This window comes from Colletes gigas, unplaced genomic scaffold, assembly GCF_013123115.1.
Source record: "Colletes gigas isolate AHSC1104 unplaced genomic scaffold, ASM1312311v1 Colletes_gigas_Sc00017, whole genome shotgun sequence".
NCBI classification, from domain to species: Eukaryota; Metazoa; Arthropoda; class Insecta; order Hymenoptera; family Colletidae; genus Colletes; species Colletes gigas.
In genome coordinates this window covers 5,679,204-5,701,214 of record NW_025106646.1, presented here as the reverse complement: position 1 = coordinate 5,701,214, position 22,011 = coordinate 5,679,204, and the positions used below count along the sequence as shown (strand labels likewise).

Genomic DNA, 22,011 nt, shown 5'->3' with positions numbered 1-22,011 from the left:
CTCGCGTTCCGCCGGGAGGTTCATCAAACCCCCGAAATATTCATGCGGCAGTCGCGCGGAGTTTCCGCGAGTTTTCCCGACCGAGCCCGAGCAGGAAGCGTGATCGCGCGACCTCGCGGGAGTAGGAACGCTTACCGCGTGTCGCTTTGCCGCGGATCGGGCGCTCCGATCAGTTCCGAGTATCGTGTGTGTGAGAGCGCGTGTGCGTGTGTGTGCGCGCGCGTGCGAGCGCGCACGTTGGTGCGCGAGACTCCCAAAATTGTCGAGGAGGAAGGAAACGTGGTAGCATCGTGGGCTACGTGTGCGCGTGTGTGCGTGCGTACCGGTACACGTGTGCGTCCATGCGTGCGTGCGTGCGTACGCGCCAGTGGTCCCGCTTGGCCGAGGAGTACGTTCGCCTCCTTCGTTTCTCCGACGCCCCGTGCACCAAGCATTTTCCTCGGTTGGCCCTCTTCGTTTCTTTCTCCGGAGCTGTCCATTCTCCTTTCTCCCCTTTCTCCGTCGCTCGTTGCCGTTGTTCCAGCACTCGACTCGTCACCTCTCCGCGAGCGCACAGTGGCCGGTTTGTGACTCGCGGCTCGCGCGTTGGAATTCGTCGAGCTCACGAAACTCGGTGTTTTCGTCTCGAGGTTCGATCGCGAAGGAGTAGCAGTAGTGTCGTCGACGCGGCACCGATAAAACGAACTCGCTCCGACGTCGTGCGTCGCATTCCACGTGTGTGCGTGTTAAGTGCAGCCAACAAAGTGATCATCGCGGCTGGAAAGACTCCAGGTGGAAAACGCGCGACCTCTCGCCGTCGGTGTGATTTCGTGTGCTCGCGTGCATATGCACGTGCGTCAGTGCTTGCGTGCGTGCGTCCGTCAGCCCGTGTGCACGCCTGTACGTGTACATTTTGTTTTACATGCGGCGCTTGCGCGCCCGCTTCGCGACGATTCGCGCGCGCGCGACTACTCGTGGTGTAGGCGTCTCTGCTTGCGGTGAAAACGATCGGCTATTTGTGAACGTTCGCGCACTCGGTGCACGAAATGATCGAGCAACGTCTTCCGGTGTCGGCGAGGCTCCTCGAGCGTCCGTGCTCGACGACTCCGCTCGACCCCCAACGACGATAAACGGAGTCGAAAGTTGACAGTACCGTCCAACAAATAGGTAACACGAGGAAGATTGCTCCGGTTCGAGTTGGGCATCGAATAAGGATAGATCGGCGTCGTTGAACGGCAGATGCTGCGCGATAGATTACGCGTTACGATCTGACAATTGGATATTACTCGCGTAATGTTTTGCCAGTGTTGACACGTTGTTCGTGACGCGTTTCTTGTTTCACTTTGTAACGCTGTAAGTTTCTCTCGATTGGTATTCCGCGTCGTGTTATCGACATCCGAAGCCAGTTGCGTTCCCAATTTTGTCCACGCGCGAGATCCCGTCTAGCTATACAGGGTGTTCGTCCACCCCTGGGAAAAATTTTAATGGAAGATTCTAGATGTTAAAATAAGACGAAAATCAAGAATATCAATTTGTTGATTGAGGCTTCGTTAAAAAGTTATCAAAAAATTTAATTAAAACATTTCAAATCATTCACGAAAAAATTATTTTCAGTTGCGGGAGTCAATTAAAATCATTTTTAATGATTACACAGACCCCCAAAATCCTACGTACATTTGAAAAAAAATTCTTTACCGAAACTATACTGTGTGGCCGGAAATATTTCTATAGCTTTGTAACGAAACCTCAATCAACAAATTAGTATCCTTGATTTTCGTCTTATTTTGGCCTCTGGAATCTCCCATTCAAATTTTTCCCAGGGGTGGGCGAGCACCCTCACTATTGAATTCTACGCAAAACGGATGCGAATTCAGCCGAAACATTGTTCGCGTAAAGCACGATGTGAACTGTCGGTTAAGAGCCGCCTCGAGACTTGTTGCAAGCGAGTAGTTATTTACGCTGGACAATCATAAATCTGAAATAGCTATTTTGTATACTTTGAACTCCAAGTGGAATATTATTGGTTGTTAATTTCAATAGAGCGTGCATGTAAACTACATCGACGTGAAAAAAAATCAAATTCATTTATTCGATAATAACGAACGATTTGTATCTATTTGCACGGAGTTGCTCCAAAGTTTTAGCTTGCTTTGAAACGTTCAAACGTAATATCTACGTCGGCTTCGGGAAACTTGTCCATACCTCCAGGAATATGCTGGGAGTTATCCAATCGGCTCTTGCTCATCCAACCGCGTTCTACAAATCGGAACTTGAGGCATGCTCGCACATTTGTAGTTCTGCAAACGAATCTCGTCAAGCATTGTCTCCAATAATATTCTTCTTTCGATAGTTAAGTCGTGACTTATAAATCCCGACACCTTCTATCAGCTATCTATTTCTAGGTGATTCTATCCGAAATTAGAATCTTTTAATGCTTAAACGTTGATAGATCTTCTTTCCACTTATTTCTACTGTCATAAAATCTGACGACATGTTTCTTTCGCTCCCTTCTCGTCGCATTAAGAGCGCCGTTTCACGCTTCGAGTTATCTCGACTGGAAGCAGCCCGACGCAGTACAAGGAAGTAAGTTCGAATTTCGTTATTTCCGGATATACGCGTTAGCTGTGCCGCGTAGCTCGCAGACACCCGTCTTAAGATTTTCAACCGACTACTTCAAAGAAGCTACGCGACGATGCGGCTTCAGTTTCGAGAGTTCCGGGTACACTATGGTCTTTACGCTATTTGCTTCTTTCTATTTGCTCGCTCCGTCTTCGTCTAGAAAACCTTAAGGCAGCCACTCGAGAGAACTTACGGACGTTGCGTGATTAACTGGTTTCGACTTCGCCGGCTTCGTAGGTAGTGGTATCTTTTCGCTGTCCAGCTCGATTGATTTATCCTCGACGCAAAATCGCTTAACCCGTTCACCGTTCGTGCACCACATACGGCGCACGGGCGCAATACAATCATCGTTATTCGTATTTTAAAAAAAGACAAGACTGCCCGGGCACGGGAATTTTCTGACGACAGGAACATTTTTTAATTTAGTTATGAATAATAATACAAATCAATGCAGTATATAGGACGAAGCACGCGATATGGTCGTAAGACACTTGAAAGATTTGGAAACCAATATCGTTCTTTTACGTGAAATGTCCTATTTCTTATGGCAGGATTCGATAAATTAGCTAGTTCTAGAAGTGAATATTTTAAGGTGCACGTATCCTAAAAGTAACGGTTTTAGAGATGTTAAGCTAATTAAATATTGGAACTGTTATCTTAGGAATGATGTCGTTTGCATATCTCATCGCCTTGAATCGGGAAGTTGTATATATTAGAAAATGTTCTGTTTGAAGGTCGAGTTGAACGACCTGTGATTCGAGATCGGTCAAGGTCAAATTGTTATGCCTTAGTAACCGAACACTTAAGTTAAATATACCATAATGTTTTTATTCTCTTAATTCATTAATCTATCGAGTTCTCTCATCAAAAATTTTTTCCAAAATTCATCGTCGTCTAGTGATCCCCTTGACGCAATACAATTTTTGCATACCACGATCCTTTGTACAATGTATAATTTACAAGCTATTGAAGGTGCATGTTAGGTTTCGACCATTCACTGTTTCGATGCTATTATGTTTCATGTTGAATTGTTACGATTAGGGTCAGTTTCAATCGTTATAAAAAAATATTTCAGTAGGATGAGGCATGATTCACAAAGTTATGCTACGTTTGAATAGAAAAGTGTTTCGATTGTAGAAGATTCGAGTAATGGAGGCTCGAATTAAGGAAGAATCTCCTGTGCTTATTTCTGAGCAACTGTCTGCGTCAAACGGGCTGCTACTACTTTCACGCGTTTTATTTAAATTAGAAAGACAGGGTTTTTAGATAATAGAAAGTACGTAAAGAGTATTATAAACAACGTAACGTCGCGAGACATGAAAAATAAATATTAAGAATTACAACATTTATGAAAGTTTACATTTTATTTTGAGCCATATAAATTTGAGGAAAACAAACGGGGTTAAAGTTTTAATATTAGTTTACAAGAATTATAACACAGTATTAATCTCAATATATTGATATTAGAATATGCAGCTAAAATAAATTAATTAATTACATTTCATTTTACGTTTGAAAATGTAATATCCATTATGGAAAGTTATAGCTATTTAATTGTTATTGCTATTTAATTTAGACCATCGCGTGATGTACGAATACTTTTTTCAAACACTGTAGAGTGATGTTTTTTTAAAAGAAAAGTCTTGATTAAAGAGCACGTGTTTAGTGCTAACATCGAGTTAAGCTAACATTTAAGGTTTATAGAAAAGAAACCGTTTTAGAAAGGTTCTTAAAAAAATTCTTTTTTCGTTCATACCTCTTCTTCGTTGTTCCTTTCATAATTGGAATTTTATATGAGTCGTAGATACTTTTTATCTTCGTCAGATACCACGTTTGGATGCATTTGTATGAGAAACGTTCCGCGTGCTCATAACAACGTCGCTTCGAATATTTCGTAAGTGTTTATCTATTTCTAAAGACACTGAAACTCGCCTAACGATCGACTGATTTCGATAACTGCGTAGCAGTTTATAGCATAGTAGTCTCGATTGTATCTGTTTGAAAAAATCTACTGGAAAAAACAGCCCTTTAGAATAACATTCTTTATAACATATCGATTTTGATAAAAAATATTATGCACATACGTTTCTCATCAGCAGATATTCTTGTTTAAAATGTATATAAATAAAAAACTATCCTCAAAGCTGCAAATGAGGTGTTCGTTTGTTAATCCATGTAATTTAAATCATTAGTTCAAAAGTTTCGTTAACTGGGTTATGGCAACTTATTGTTCAAAATAAACTACTATACTGCTTTTAATTAATTCGTGGAACGACACAGAAACTGTTTTTCTTCATGAATGTGTGAGTATTTATTAGTTTCATCTGTTAATTATCAGGTGGCAAAAATATGTCTTCAAGAATTAATTATAAAAAAAGCTATCTGATTGACTACAATAACGCTATAATAACATGGTATGTCGATGATAATTAATATTTTTATTTTGATACTGGTATTGCTTGCCAAGCACCAAACATTTTTTACAATGAAAATTTCTTTTTACCTTTGTTAATTTTTGAAAAATTGAATCAAATAGATATTTAATCCACAATTTTAAGGGTAGGTTTTCATCTCCCGAACATGAGTATCAGTCAACACAAAAAAATTACTCGTTTAATATTTTTCAATGATTTATATTATAATAGTAATCTGTATTTAAGTATTTATTTCTAATTTAAAATATTAAGATATTCTCCTCGAAGTATCTTGATCCTTTACAACATACTCTTTCAACTATAATTTTGAGAAATTATTCAGGAATTTAAATATTTGTTTAAATATATGATCAAATAATTCTTTTTTTTATGGTCCCGTGCAGATTTGTAATGATTAGACTGCGGATGTTTATGCATTTATGGGAAATTTTAATCCTCAAAAATCTACACAATGCATTTAATATGCAAAAATATAAGAAATACTTAAAGTAAGATACGAATTATTATATTTAGGGGTTGAGACAGCCCTCTGCGAAGCTTCCGTTTCATTAATTCTTTTAATAAAAATGTGAATTTGCATAAAAATCCCCAGTCTAGTAATGATTCTGGTGTGTTTGAAGTTCCCTCTCTACACGTACTTCGCATTCCACTGCCCTTTTTCCATATAGTCACTATTTTGCGAACATTTAAATTTAACGGGCATTCAGATTTAACAAACACCCTCTTCCCCTAATTAGCCCTCTAAACTTCGAGGCTGAGGTTATGTTTAGAAACAGCACTCCAGCTCGCCCCTTTGCACGCTTTATTTTCTCGTATCTTATCTCTTGCAGTAAATGAAAATTTACTTTACGAGTGCAATGCCGTTGGTTTTGTATAATAAAAATAAGTAAATTTACCTACGTTAAAAATTTATAAATTTCACTTTTTAGAAATAAATTTTCCCTAAGATACATTAGAAGCTTTCTCTTTATTTTACGTGGGTTTCGATAGTTACGGGAACAAATTTTTTATTTTATTCTAACCAGTATCTAGTTTCGTACGGGGATCTGTGGAAAAATCTATCGTGTAAAAGTAAGAATTGAATCTACTGTGCGTGCAAGATCGCATAATTTCTAGCGGGCAGCAGTCGCAAAATCGAGACGCGTCCAATGGATCTCTGTTTCCGCAATTTAGCAAACAGCGTCGTGGAGTGGTGCGTGTATCGCGTGTGTGTATGGTCGCGTGGATGCACGCACGGAATTGAAACGGGTCACCGCGCGGCTGAACAAAGCACGCAACCACTGCCACAAAGTGGCTTCGATTTCGGGAGTTCTGAGTGTAGTACTATGCAAAGATCGTAAGTTGCCGACGAATCAAATTAACGACTCCATCGCTGGTCTTACGGATTCTCATTACTGGCCAACAAGGAGATTTAACTCACTCGCCGATATAACTGAAATTTTGTACACAAATAGATTTCGACACTCTCTTTACAAAAATATATTATATATTTTTCGAGTTATTAGCTATCGAAATTTATAATACTTCAGAAAACTTTGTTGATTAATAAAATTGATAGTTATCTCTATTCGGTTGGACGAAATTATTTCTTCATTCTTGCTTGTATTTATTTCTTGAAATTAATTAGACTGTACTTGAAAGCATCCACTATAATGTTTAATTTTTGTTGCAACTATATATATTCGTGCATATGTCTTTATTTGTAATAGGTTTTAAATTTGTTTACGCTGTACAAACTTAAAAATGCTACTTTTCATCAAAATATATAATTGTACATTATGTACAACGATGATAGTTGTAGTAAAAACAGGGAACACGTAAATTTTAGAAATATCACTCTAGCAGTTATTTTTTTAATATTTCCATCGAATAGGAAATTTGGTTTACATTTTGGAAAACTTTCCTTACGTCGTAGAGTTTTGCTGCATACCAAGCATACTTATTGGCGTAAATATTGGTGCATATAATTCTTTGTATCTTCTTCACATTCATGCCCTAAAATTTGTATTTTTAATTAGGATACATTTTCGTATCATTACATCGATCAAATTCAACATAAAAAGCTAGCAAATATTTATGAGTTCTGTAACTTAAATCTAGCCTTATTTAATTCTTTTTTGTTCCACCTTCTATGGGATAATTTTTCTTTACAGTATGAACTGTTCGTGTGCATCAAAATGTAGGTTTCACTAAATTATGTAACTCATATACAGGGTGTCTCACCCGATTTTGACATCTTCATTTTCTCGCTATTGTTACTCGTAACAAAAAATGTTTCAGCGGAGGCTTGAATGGCATCGAGTGGAGCATATTCTGATGTTATTAGTTTTTTCGTGAGTGGACGCGTAAAGGTCATATAAAGGTCAACTTTGTTTTTTTAAATGGAACGAGGTATTTTTTAATACATCGATCGATTCAGCTGGACAATCGTTATAAAAAAGTACTAACTATGTAACGTCGAAAAATTAGTAGTTCAAGAGATATTTCAATTTAAATAATTCTAAAACACCATTACTGTTGTATTAAGACGTTAGCGTTTATTTAGTAGTTACTATCCAAATAAAAACTAACTATTCTTATAATTAAATAGCTTTTTTTATAGCATAAGGCTATTTCATAAGAATTTCATTGTATTTCATTTTAAGATATCACTATAGTCAATTTTTACTATCCAATTAAAAATTACATAAATCTATTAGTAATTTTCATTCGATATATGAAAATTATTCTTATTATTAAATAACTTCTTTTTATGCCATAAGTCTATTTCATATGAATTTCATTGTATTTCATTCTAAGATATCACTGTAGTCAATTTTTACTATCCAATTAAAAACTAACTATTCTTGTTATTAAATAACTTTTTTTATATAGCTTAAGTAATGACAAGTGATGTAAATGGTCGTTACGTTGAACTATTCCTGTAAATAAACGCTAACGTCTTAGTACAACAGTAATGGTGTTTTAGAATTACTTAAATTGAAATATCTCCTGAACTACTAATTTTTTGACGTTACACAGTTAATACTTTTTTATAACGATTGCCCAGCTGAATCGATTGATGTATTAAAAAATACCTCGTTCCATTTAAAAAAACAAAGTTGACCTTTATATGACCTTTACGCGTGCACTCACAAAAAAACTAATAACATCAGAATATGCTCCACTCGATGCCATTCAAGCCTCCGCTGAAACATTTTTTGTTACGAGTAACAATAGCGAGAAAATCAAGATGTCAAAATCGGGTGAGACACCCTGTATAATAATAAAGCTCATGAGCTTCAGGATCTAGGTTTTACAGAATTAATCAAGTTTACGTGAATTGAGATCTGGATTTTACTTAAAATTTGTCGAGAAGTAATATACAGACTTGCATTTAATACTGAATTCATTTATCGTCTATTGATTCTTCATAAAAACAATTTTAAATCGATTTATTGGAATCTGTATCCTCGTAAATGATTCTTTCCTTCTTTACGTACGAGTTGCGAAAGTTACGGAACGAATCTTTCCACTTGTCATAAGCTATATGTCATGTTTCACACGGTGTTCGAAAAGAGGTCACGTGCATGCACGCACGCGGTTGAAACGGGACAGCATGGCGGCCGAACAAAGCCCACATCTACGGGCACAAAGTAGCTTCGACTTCGAGAGTTCTGATTATAATAAATAGCCAATGCTCTGCACTCTCCTCAAGGCAGCAGCATGACCCTAAATTTGTATTTTAAACATAGAAACAGATTGTGTTGTATTTAAAAATACATAATTTATAACCTGTACTTAGTCGCGTAGGTGACACGTGTCATCCATCTCTATATTTCTCTTCATATTTGTAAAGAATAACATAAATAACAAAATACACTTATCTTTTTCAACAATTTTAGTTCCTTCTCAATTGCCAAATGAATTTATTTTTTCCTTTCAAATTATATATTGAACAAGGTGTATATAATAGTAATAGAACGTTTGTATAATAAATTGATCTGACTAAAAGTAGCAATCTCTGTCGAATGTGTGGACAATCATTATTTTGATCTGACCAATAACTATGTTTACAATTTCTTTATTATTATATTGTTTTCATTGTAAATTTTTAATTTTTTGGACATTTCTATTAACTTTTATTCTGTTATACTTGTTTAAAATTGATTATTTATGCAACGAAGACGTGTACACTTTTAATACAGTTAAATTAAAATAATAATAATAAAAATAAAAAAGTTTCATCTTTACATTATGTAGTATGTATTGTCTCACCGATATTCGAGCCCAGATTAGGTTATAATACGCGGTCCGCTCTACGTTGAGCTTCGTGGGTGTGTCAAGGGAAATCCCCTCTCAGTAGTGAGAATAACTACCGTTCACTTATCCGATCGAAAATGACTCACACTTATCCAAACATTGCTGTATTCTGCAAGACTAAAATTTGACTTTAGACCATTGTAAAGTATATAACTTAAAATTTGTTTCAGTGTTTATTTTTGTAACCTTACTATAATTCACAAATACTTTTGAAATGTATTTTCCTAAACATCTCAATTTGAGAATTAATCTCCCATTAAAATTTTTCTAGTTCCATAGTAGCAAACCCTATCACCCTATCACCTATAGACGATATAGCAGTCAATTTGTTAATACAGTTAACTTTCCATTCGAGCAACTTTTATTGTACTCATTGGAATCTTCGCTTTCCAAAATAATTTTTATCTACTTTTCTACGAGTTTCAAAAATGACCGAAGTCCTCAAACTGTCCACGAAAACGAAACTTCGTTTTTAGACAATTGGTCCTATCTAAATTTACTTCCTTTAATATCTAATCCTGAGAATTAATTTTTTTTAGTTTCTTAGTGAAAAATCAGCCAACGCGTTAATGAAGTTAATTTTCCATACAAGCAACTCTATTTATTGGAATCTTCACATTCCAAAATAATTTTTATCTACTACTCCGCGAGTTTCGAAAACGACGGACCGAATCTTTCTACTTGCAGCGTTTAACGTGCCGTGTTTCGCACGGTGTTGAACGGGAAGGGGTTGCGTGATTGCACGCACGCGGTGGAAACGTGACGACGGTGGCGGTTGAACAAAGCGCGCAACCACGGGCACAAAGTGGCTTCGATTTCGGGAGTTCCGGGTATAGTAGCCGGCGCTCTGCACTCTCCTCGAGGCAGCGGCATGACGCACGTCAAAGATGCGAGCGTGCCGGGTGACTGTACTCTGGGTTCATCGTTCTCGGTTATGTAATGTTCGACCGTATGGTGCAAGCGCCTCGACGCTACTCGTGGCGCTAGAGTTGTCGGACGAAAGAAGCACACACGCTGTGCGGACACGAGCCGCACCGAATCATCGCTCCGCTCTACGGTAGCCCCGCTCTGTGCGCGCGCGCGCGTGTGTTGCATCTACGCGCAACCACCACCGTATATCGTTCTTCTCTCGCTCTCTGGCAGCCTCGTTCTCTCGTCCCGTTCCCGCGCTCGCGCACCCTCTTTCTTCCATCTCGCTTCGGCGCCCTCGCAGCCGCGATATAGACGCTGCTTTACCGAGCTGAGAACGAAAATAGAGGGCAACTGGGAGAGAGAGAGCGCCACTGCAGCAGCCGCGTTTCTTCTCTCTCCCTCCTTTCCACATGTCTTTTCTCGTGTTTGTTTCTTTTTCACGCCCGTTTTCCGTCGCGTCCCCGTTCGTTTCCATGAGTTTCCCGACGTTTCGCGGGCCGCCCTTCCGACCCTCCCCGCTAGCGGGGGCGGATTATTTTGATTGCTAACCGCCAGATCCGCCAGGAGGTAGAGAGTGATCGATGAACGACGGAAGGTTTCGGCTCGAGACGGAATTTGTCGCGTGCTTTTCGCCCAATGATGCTGTTCGTCGCGCGGGGCATAAGCTCGGATTGATTTAGGGTAGCTTCGTAGGGATTGGGGTGTATTCTTGGTCGAAATCCAGGTTACGGGGTGTATAAATAGGCACGTCTGGAAATCGCTTCGAGGAGAATCGAAGTTAAGATGTTTAGTCCTAGATAGCGTTTCGTTTGATCGTTTCGATCCTTCAACGTTCACGGATTTTAACGTTTGGGTCAGCTTCGACCCCGTTCGATCTTAACCCAATCGCATTGTTGACACACTGGCGACTTGGTAACGAGATCTTTCATTTTCGAACACGAGCATGATTTCTTGTATTTTTTTTAATACAATAAAAAAGGTTTCTTTTAAATATACAGGCTGTCCAAAAAGGTTAGAACTAAACTTATACTACGTGTTATTTAACACTTTAACTGCCACGTCATCCACATACGGGTGACAGGATTTACCACTATGATATTAGAAAAATTAATTCTCAAGTTGGGGGAAATAAATTTCGATAGAATTTATGAATTTTAACAAGGTTACAAAAATAAGTAGTGAAACGAATTTTAGGTTATATAGCTTGCAATGGTCTACAATAAAAATTTTACTTTTGCAGAATATTATACGGTTTTGATCTGACAGTGAACGTGTTATGTCAGATAGATCAGAAAAGTTCATATAAACATATCCGAAAATGCTTTATTGAAAACATATAAGCTTTTAAAGATATTTATGATTTATTGTGGCAATTATAAGAAATGTTCGATAATTACTCCCTCTGTAAGAATGCAGGCTTCCATTCGTCGAACTCTTTCAAATATTCCATCTATATTGGAAATAATAATAAATGTATTTTGAATACATTCCCGATCGAACATTTCTTGTAACTGTCGCAATAAATCATAAGTATCTTTAAAAGCTTATATCCTCCCAATAAAGCATTTTCGGATATAAGTTTATATAAACTTTTCTCATCTATTTGATCTCAATAATACGTAGTATAAGTTCAGTCTCAATCTTATACATTATTTTCGAAAAGTAATATTAGTTTCAATGCACGTTTTTTAAAATAATTGTACGTGGTTAAAATTGATGATTCCACAGAAAATTTTAGCAAAGTATTAGCTGTCTGCAAAATATTAAATAAGATGAAAATCTTGAATAAAGTTTATTCTAATAATGCTTCGTTTTTGTGATACATAATAGTATTTGAAAATTCATCGTATACAGGGTGTTCGGCCACCCCTGGGAAAAATTTTAATGGGAGATTCTAGAGGCCAGAATAAGACGAAAATCAAGAATACCAATTTGTTGATGGAGGCTTCGTTAAAAAGTTATTAACAATTAAATTCAAAAATTTCAAATCGTTCTGGAAAAATTATTTTCGGTTGCGGGAGTCAATAACAATAATTTTTGGTGAATAGACCTATCCCCGAAATCCTCTCCATTTTCTAGAAAAAAATTCAAGAAAGTATGAAATTTTTCGACAAAATTAAAAAATTTCAAATCGTATTGGAAAAATTATTTTCGGTTGCGCGGGTCAATTACAATCATTTTTGGTGAATAGACATACCCCCGCAATCTTGCGCATTTTGGAGAAAAAAATTCAGTACGGTGCGGAACTTTAAACGTTAATAACTTTTTAACGAAGCCTCCATCAACAAATTGGTATTCTTGATTTTCGTCTTATTTTGGCCTCTAGAATCCCCCATTAAAATTTTTCCTTGGGGTGGCTGAACACCCTGTATATGTACAATTGAATACAATTGGCGCGCCTGTTCATTACACGCTGTTTCTACTTATACCGATGTCCATCATCGAAACAATATAAATATTCAATCTGTAACACTTTTTAGAATAAATATACCTAAATTCAACAAAAAGAATCTGATGATGAGGGTATATTTTTCATTTGTTCCTATCATGTATATGGATTAAGGGGTTGCAAGTCCTTTATAATGTGGAGCCCCAAACGTGATTCAAACACAACTAGAATCAAATAAAGCTGATTTACTATATCCTACTCGCTTGAAGAAAATTTCAAGTCTAAAGTTTTCGAATAAAATTTAATTACTTTCAGTAATATAAATTCAGTTTGTACACGTTAATTATACTATTTATTATTTTTCTTAATACAAGGTGATCCATAAGGCTATTATTATATTTGTTACTAATAGTTGAGTGTTTTAGAATAAATTATGTACATATGTCAGTGATCTACACAAAGGTTCAGATAAACGAGGTTCCATTCTAATAATGTTTACGAATGTTTATGAATACGATTTGGTTCGCACGTCTGTTCATTATTCACTGTTTCTACTTACAAAATATTAAATCTGTAATACATTTTACAATATTCATACCTAGATTTGATAAAAGAAAATATGAGGGCACATTTTTCATTTGTTAGTAATATAATAATGTATTTACACATTATTTGTATTAACAGAATTATTATTATTAATTTTATCGTACACGTGGGTACAGTATGCATATTATTTTATATGAAAATATTTTACGCGATAACGAGATAAAATTTGAGGCTGCTTTTCAATCTAACCTTACTTGTAGTATGATTATAAATATTGGAATACACTTGCAATTGCACAATCACAGTACGATTTTTAATTACAGATAAATAACTTACATTTAACGTTAGTCTATGGTTTTAAAGTCAGAAACAAAGAAATTTTATTTAATATTGTTGTGTCTGCAATCTATATCTAAATAACAAACACGATTAGAATTTACTGCCATAATTAAAAAATATACTTACTCTTCTATCGTTTACCGCGCACATATTACGAACACACTAAATTCGAATTCAAATAAACACTCCGGACGTAAGGAAAACAAAATTAAATTGAAATATAGTCGGCCTCTGTTGAAACGAATTTTTTACGATGTATATTAGCAAAGCGTTAAATATACCAAGTTATTTTTTTTTTAAAGAAATAATACGATTGTACCATAATTTATTGTACAATCAATGCTGGTTAATGTATTAATATATAACAATGTAATATTAATTGATTGCACAATAATATTTTTATTAACTAAATTAGTATTTTAAAACATTAAAATGTTTATTAGTTTTAACAAGAAAGCAGTACACGTTTTCAACCCTTAAGATTCGAGTTCTCTTCAAATTTCGCAGAAGTGATCTAAAATAACAATTAATTTTTCAATCGAAAACATGTAAATAAAAATAAAAGAATCGATAATTTTCGTTTCTCTTTTACTGGCAAAATTGATTGCAGTTTTAAATAACCTTTTAGAAGTTTGAAGAGGAACTAAATTTTAAGGGTAAACGACGTTTGTTTATTTATTAAGGATAATAAACATATTAATCTTTTAAATCCAAACAAGCACGAGATAATTTGAAATAATACCATTTGAATAGAACATTCTTAAAAAATATATAATGTAATAATGGCTAAAAATTAATAGGCAATTTTTAGTAAAAACAATCTTTCAATTGTGTGCATTCGAGTGAGGAAAATTGTTTTATCTATTATCTTTGGGTTATAACGATAGACATATGGGAAAAACAATGAAATCAGTGTTTCAAAATATAGATATATGTATAGCTTGATTATTTGTATAGTTATATACAAATTATATATAGCTATATAGGGTTATACAGGGTGTTCGGCCACCTCTAGCAAAAATTTTAATGAGCGATAGTAGAGGCCAAAATAAGACGAAAATCAAGAATACTAATTTGTTGATGGAAGCTTCGTTAAAAAGTTATTAACAATTAAATTCAAAAATTTCAAATCGTTCTGGAAAAATTATTTTCGGTTGCGGGGGTCAACTACAATCATTTTTGGTGAGTACACATACCTCCGAAATCCTATCTACTTTCGAGAAAAAAAATCGAGTAGGTGCTGAAATTTTTCGGCGAAAAAAAATTTTTCAAATCGTTTTAAAAAAATTATTTTCGGTTGCGGGGATCAATTACAATCATTTTTTATCATTACACATACCTCCGAAATCGTACGCACTTTCGAGAAAAAAATTCCTTACTGAAAATCCAATTAGGTGCCTAAATTTTTCAACGGAGAAAAAAAATTGCAAATCGTTGTGGAAAAATTATTTTCGGTTGCGGGGGTCAATTACAATCAGTTTTTGTCATTAGACATACCCACGAAATCCTGCTCACTTTCGAGAAAAAAAATAGAGAAGGTGTGAAATTATTCGAGAAAATTAAAAAATTGCAAATCGTTGTGGAAAAATTATTTTCGGTTGTAGGGTTCAATTACAGTCATTTTTGGTGAATAGACATACCCCCGAAATCTTGCGCATTTTCGAGAAAAAAATTCAGTAAGAGCGGCACTTTAAACGTTAATAACTTTTTAACGAAGCTTCCACCAACAAATTAGTATTCTTGATTTTTGTCTTATTTTGGCCTCTACTATCGCTCATTAAAATTTTTGCTAGAGGTGGCCGAACACCCTGTATAATTGCATAAACTAATATACTCTAAATTTATTTCTTCATTATTTTAAAACCATGTTACAAGGAATACTGATTAAGATTAAATAGGATTAGGTATAGAGTTTTCATTATGAATCGAGCAATCGATAATGAGGACTGGCAAGGGATGTTTATTAAGCCTGCTTTGTTTAAAACTTTTTTTTATATTATATAAGAAATTATTATTAACATATTCTCAATCTATAAGTTTCGTTTACTAGTTTGTGTAATACGTCAGCACGTTTAATAACGTTATGGACGTTCAGTTTTGTGTATATCGAGGAAACTTGTAATGACGTCGTGATTTTGATTAAAAAATGCCTTGAAACTCTTTTACAAGAGTCATAGTTTTAAGTAGGTGTTTATGTCTGTGAATGCGTTAACTACTTCCTTGTCGATCTTTTATCAATAGTCCGAAAAAACACATTTTATTTTAATATATAAATCGTTGATAGTTCATTAGTCAAACGAATAATACACCATCAGAAACCATTTTTACTCATTTTTACTCATTTTAATTTAATGGTGAATTCAAAATTAAAGAAGTAATAGTTACAGGAACACTTTATATTGAAAACGCTATTACATGTTATTTTTAAATATTTAGGGACAGGTGATAAACATATAATGAAATATATTCCTTCTCTCATTTCACTTTTGATTACTGTCAGATCACTTGGTTTTATATCATGAAAAGTTAAGCAGAAGTTTATTAATTTGTTTAATTATTTCGACATTTAATGGATCAAAATCCAATGTTATATGCAACTAGACAACATGAAAATTTAAATTGGACATAGAGAAAGAAATAGTAATTTTAATAATGAATTTACAGGAACAGCTGTGCAAGAAAAATTGCACAGAATCAAAGAAAATATTTAAATTACTAATATTTATTTGTAGAAATACAATACAATTCATTAGATCACGAGACTTGTACTTATTTCTGTAATTTAAGTATTGGAAAATTCCATTTTTTCTAAAATGTTTAGGTGGCATTTCGAAAGCTAACGAAGGTTACTAAATTTACATATATTATAGTATACTCAATTTTAAAAAATTACTATTATATTAGAACATCGAAAACGATACAAATTCTGTTACTTTTTATGAACCTTTAAAGAGTAAATAACGTTTCTAGTGCAGATTGAAACGTGAGTAATTTCCTGAGGATTGTTTATTTCTTTGCAGCATTTTGGGGAGACTATAGCTTCGTCGTGATACATTTGATAAAGCGGAGTCTAAGAAATCGCGCTCATGCATTTCCGTCGAACGAGCAAAAATCGGTTACGCGTCGACGCTAATTTCTTTCGACGAACAATCCTCTTTAGACCGCGGAAAAGAAACTTCCCGAGTCTCCTGGGGACGTCCAATCCCGTTTCTTTTGCGGGACACAGTGTGCAACGTGTTCGAAGTACGTTAACCACGGTGTTTTATTCGACTCACGATCTCGCGATTGATCGAACTAGATCTTAAACATCCCTTCGATGAGTCCCCCATGACAGAGAACTGTTTACGAGTGTTTCCTAAGGGACGACTGTTGAGATTTTTTGGTGGATAATGGTACGAAAGTGTGACGCGAACTGTTGCGAGTGATCGACGAAAACCAACGCAATGTATTCGAGAATTAGTTGTCAGTGAATCTTAAATGAAACACGCGAGTGTGGAACGTAAATGGAGGGAAGTCTCTCAACATTCGGCGGGCCAAGTTGGGGGGCGGATAGCACGAGCCCTCAGCCACCGGAAACGACGAGATCCAGGGTGCAGGCGGAGACTCCAAGTCCAGTAGACCCTCTCTTGGACGATCGTAGGCTCCAAGTCAATTCCATACGAGGTACACGATGGTGCAACGAACTTTATTTTAACAACTACAATTGTATTTCTCATTTTCATTATTATCCCACGAAAGTATTTTATTTTTGTACATTTCATTTTGTTGGATCTTTTTAAAAGATTCGAGCAACGACCAGCGTTGAAAATCTTTAAACCAATTTTTGTTTTTTTTTTTTATATCAAGCTTTATTATCTATGAACGCCACGATTCAAATACATTTTAATACGAGCAAAGATCTTTTCTTTTTAATTTCTATAAAGAGGACACTGGTAATGTGTTACAGGATGCGTTAAATGTCAACTATTAGGTCATGTATTCTTGTGTCAAGTAAGAAGAAAACAGCGTCGCGTTACTGTTTAGAAACACCATTGAAAAAACTCATTCTTTTCATTCTCTAATTAAAAAGATTTTGTTTGGTACCATGCAATTATGATTACAAGATTTCTGTCTTGTTTTTCTTTTTTTATATCTCTTCGAATTATTTGAACGAATATAATTCAAGGAGCAAATTTCAAAACACATATTTTAATAATCATAGTCGTATTCATTGACAATGGACAAATTATATTTATTAACTTATCTCTGCTGTAAAACTTCATCTAAATGTAAATTAATTCGTTTCAAATTATAATTGAAATTTTCATGTAAAAAATAAATTCGAGTCTTTAAAACATGGCATGTTTCACAATAAATAAATTACTTTATATGGATGATAAATATATTACTTATTACTCTTGGATGCAACATTTTATTATTATAAGAAATTAATTATTCACATCCCTTAAAGTTTAAGGAAGAGGAGAAAAGAATGTAAAGGGAAAGTTAAGAATTTTACTACTTGATTTTATTGCTTGACAAATTTCATTCAGTGGTTTTATTATATGAAAAGATAAACAGAATTTTGTAATGAAATTTTAATTTACATTTTATCTCTATGGAGCAGCGATTTTCAACCAAGGTGCCACGAGTTATTATTGCAGTGAACAAATAAATCTTTTGTTTTATTTAATAAACGGATAGCGTTTGCATATTGTAATACTACAAAAGGGACGAATTAACAGAAATAAGGAATGAACGAGAATTAAAACTTAAACATTCATCAAAATACTAATTTGATTATTTCTTTGCTTTATATTTGGAGCTAGCTTTTTTATATTAAATAATATCAAAAACAAAAACAGATCGTGGACGATGTATTAAAACGACGACAAGCTCAAATATCTCATTAACTAATTATTTTACATATATATACAAAAGAAAATATTATATTTATTATATAATATAAAGAAGAAAAGTATGTTTCTTATACAGGATGTTCGGCCAACCCTGGAAATTTTTAAATTTTAATGGGAGATTCTAGAGACCAAAATAACACGAAAATCAAGAATATCAATTTTTTGACTGAGGCTTCGTTAAAAAGTTATTAAAAAATTAAATTACAAAATTTCAAAACATTCTGAAAAAATTATTTTTGGTTGCAGGGGTCAATTATACTCATTTTTGGTCAATAGACACACTCCTGAAATCCTAACCACTTTCGAGAAAAAAATTCTTTACCGAAAACATAATTTCTGGCCAGAAATGCTTTCTCGAAATGTCAAACAAATGTTCAAAATATCATAACTTTTGAACGGTTTGGAGGATTTGAATGTTTCAAAAGGCAAACAACGCGTATTTTAGTGGAGAATATGCAGCAATCGCAAAAATATTCGTAAAGTTGATCCTTGACATCGCAAAATTAGAAAAACCCCCATAAAAATGGTCCAATTTTCAAACGACCATAATTTCTACAATAGTGAATATATTTCATTGAAATTTCGGGGGAAACTAGAATTAATGGATACCTACAAAAAAGTATTAAACAACTTTTCTGCGCAGCGCCAACCAAATTTATTAAAAACGAAAAACGAGTTTTTAAGAAAAATCGTGCCTAAATTTTTCGACAAAAATAAAAAATTACAAATCGTTCTGGAAAAATTATTTTCGGTTACGCTGGGCAATTACAATAATTTTTTGTGAATAGACATACCCCCCAAATCTTATGCACTTTCGAGAAAAAAATTCAGGTAGGTGGACAAATTTTTTGACAAAATTAAAAAATTTCAAATCGTTCTGGAAAAATTATTTTCGGTTACGGGGGTCAATTACAATAATTTTTGGTATATAGACATATCCCCGAAATCCGGCGCCTTTTTTAGAAAAAAATTCATTACGAGCGGAACTTTAAACGTTAATAACTTTTTAACAAAGCCTCCATCAACAAATTGGTATTCTTAATTTTCGTCTTATTTTGGCCTCTAGAATTTCCCATTACAATTTTTCCCAGGGGGGCCGAACACCCTGTATATGTATAGATATGTATTATATGTATATATTTTTTACAAAAGAGACATACTTTCCTTTTCACATGTCATTAAATAGTGGTTACTCTGTTGCCAATTTTGAACAAAAATATGAATTTTTCTTATCATCGATGGATACAAAAATTTTCTATATTTTTTGGCGCGCCGTGAACTAAAGGGGTTGAAAATCGCTGCAACGTGCGGAAAATCAAAGTCTCTAGAAAATCTAGCGCATGAAAGACGTCTTTGAATCGGATCCGTATTTACGGTACACAATGGCTCGTTTCTTTTTCGCGTTGATTTTCCAGCAGAAACCGCGACGAATTTATCGTTCTGTTATCACACCACGTTACGGCGATACGAAATCTCTGGTGAAACTCTAGCGGATCGCTCATGATGCACTTAAACGCAGCCACGGTTGCATCGCAATAGAGCCCGCCGTCTTTAATTGTCTTCCAATCAAAAGGTTATCCATAAATATACTATGTGGGAACGATCATTGGTGTGATGAACTTTGACGAGCCAGGAATAAGGTGACCGGTAGATGAAACACCAGACAATCCACCCTTGCCCCGCGAAACGACCAAACAGTCAACAAAACCGTTTTTACGAGAATTGATGACGGTCCAATCTGAAAATAACACCGTCTAATATTTCGTGTCAGCCTAATGCTACGTGCATTTATCGAGTATCGATGTTAAGGCTTCATCCCCGAGTGAATCTCGTTGGTCTTATTTTCGTCAATCGTAAGTTAAATGTACATCGTTGGGTTCTAAGATTAAATTGAATATATAATTACGTTAAATATTTGAACCAAAGTCGATGGTATCGTGTGTCTACAGCTGACGCGTCAAGTTAGCATAAAGGGAGGAGCGTCCACCTTTCGATGTATAAGATTGATAAAAATTGAAAACGTGCGAACATCAACAGACGTGCAATTTTCAACGATTGCAGTCGCCTTTTTGTCGATTTCGTCGCTGACACGGACCGAAAACATGCAGATTAACGATGCTGTCTGACACGGCGGCGCTACATAACAATTATCGTATCGGTCGCATCAATCTGCTAACGACAAACTTTCTTCTTTTCTGTTTTCAGCCCAGATCGAAATAATCCCGTGCAAGGTGTGCGGCGACAAGAGCAGCGGCGTCCATTATGGCGTGATCACCTGCGAGGGCTGCAAAGGCTTCTTCAGGCGGTCCCAGTCGTCGGTCGTCAACTATCAATGTCCGCGGAGCAAGAATTGTGTGGTCGACCGTGTAAACAGAAACCGGTGCCAGTATTGTCGGTTGCAAAAGTGCCTACGCCTCGGCATGTCCAGAGATGGTGAGTGCATATCGTTTATTCGAGCCTTCGTTTTCTTGTTCTACGTGACGAGGTCCTCAAGGTTGCGAGAACTTGCGTTAATTTGCGTTTAATAGGTAATCGTCGCGATTAAGAAACCGCGACGTTAGCGAATGATTCATTGATCGCGCAGAGCAGGCATGTCGAACAGATCTTGTTTGGATCAAGTTCTGTATCACTTTCGGAATAAACGAAATTATATAACCTATAACTAGAAATAATTTTCAAAAATTGAGGGAATAATCTTTAATTACATAAGAATCAAAATAAAGATGTTTAAATTCAGGATATTCATAACTTCAGTATCATTGATGACCAATAGATTTAATTGTAAACAAAATTGGATTTCATATTTCATCAATAAAATATAATGTTTTTACTAATGGAAATACAATAATTATTACAATTATTATAGGTAAAATTGTTTATAAATATTTTATAGTGTACAAAAGTAAAATTTGTTTAATCATTCAGAAGTCATTTTGATGGGATATACAGATGTATGAGTTTGGTATTAGAAAAACATTTGATATCTTTTTCTTTATATGCAAGGATCCATATAGAGTAAACAAAATTAGAAATTATTTTTAGAAAATAAGTAACAAATATTTTGTATAATATACAAAAGTAAAATTTATTTAATCTTTCAGAAATAATTTTGAGTCTTTTATTAGAAAAACATTTGGTACCTGTTTCTTTATATGCAAGGGTCCATGTAGTATAAATTCAATTACTTGAAGTACTATTACATTTTTTTTTCACTTATTTATCAAAAGTATAGGGATTTTTGTATTATTCAATATCTCTAATTTTAGAAAAAAATATTGTGACTCTTAAAACCTCTGTTCTTCATTGCAGTAATTCCAAAATGTCTGGAACGCTTGTACCAGTCACTGTTGCCTAAATATTAAATAAAAATCTCGATCAGTCGTTGTATTACGATTACTATTATTTTCTTCACCGCGTATATAATTTACGATAATCACATTTTATTGTTTACATCTCAAATACTAAAACTTGAGTACAGATTTAAATAACCATACTTTGACAAACGCTACAATAATAACCTTTTCTTTAGTATTTCGTTTACCCTTTTAAAATTTTTATTTCATAAAAATAGAATAATAAATAAACTTGAGCA

General features: G+C 34.9%; 1 protein-coding gene across 1 annotated transcript in view; it reads left to right on the top strand.

Annotated features, from left to right (window-relative positions):
* The first annotated feature begins 341 nt into the window (after positions 1-341).
* The window catches only part of LOC122400324 (probable nuclear hormone receptor HR3), a 68,004-nt gene continuing 46,334 nt past the window's right edge, over positions 342-22,011 (top strand). Inside the window, exons 1-2 of the mRNA XM_043401718.1 lie at positions 342-771; positions 20,625-20,852. Coding sequence (XP_043257653.1) covers positions 342-771; positions 20,625-20,852 — 658 coding nt within the window. The remainder of the gene's footprint in view (positions 772-20,624; positions 20,853-22,011) is intronic.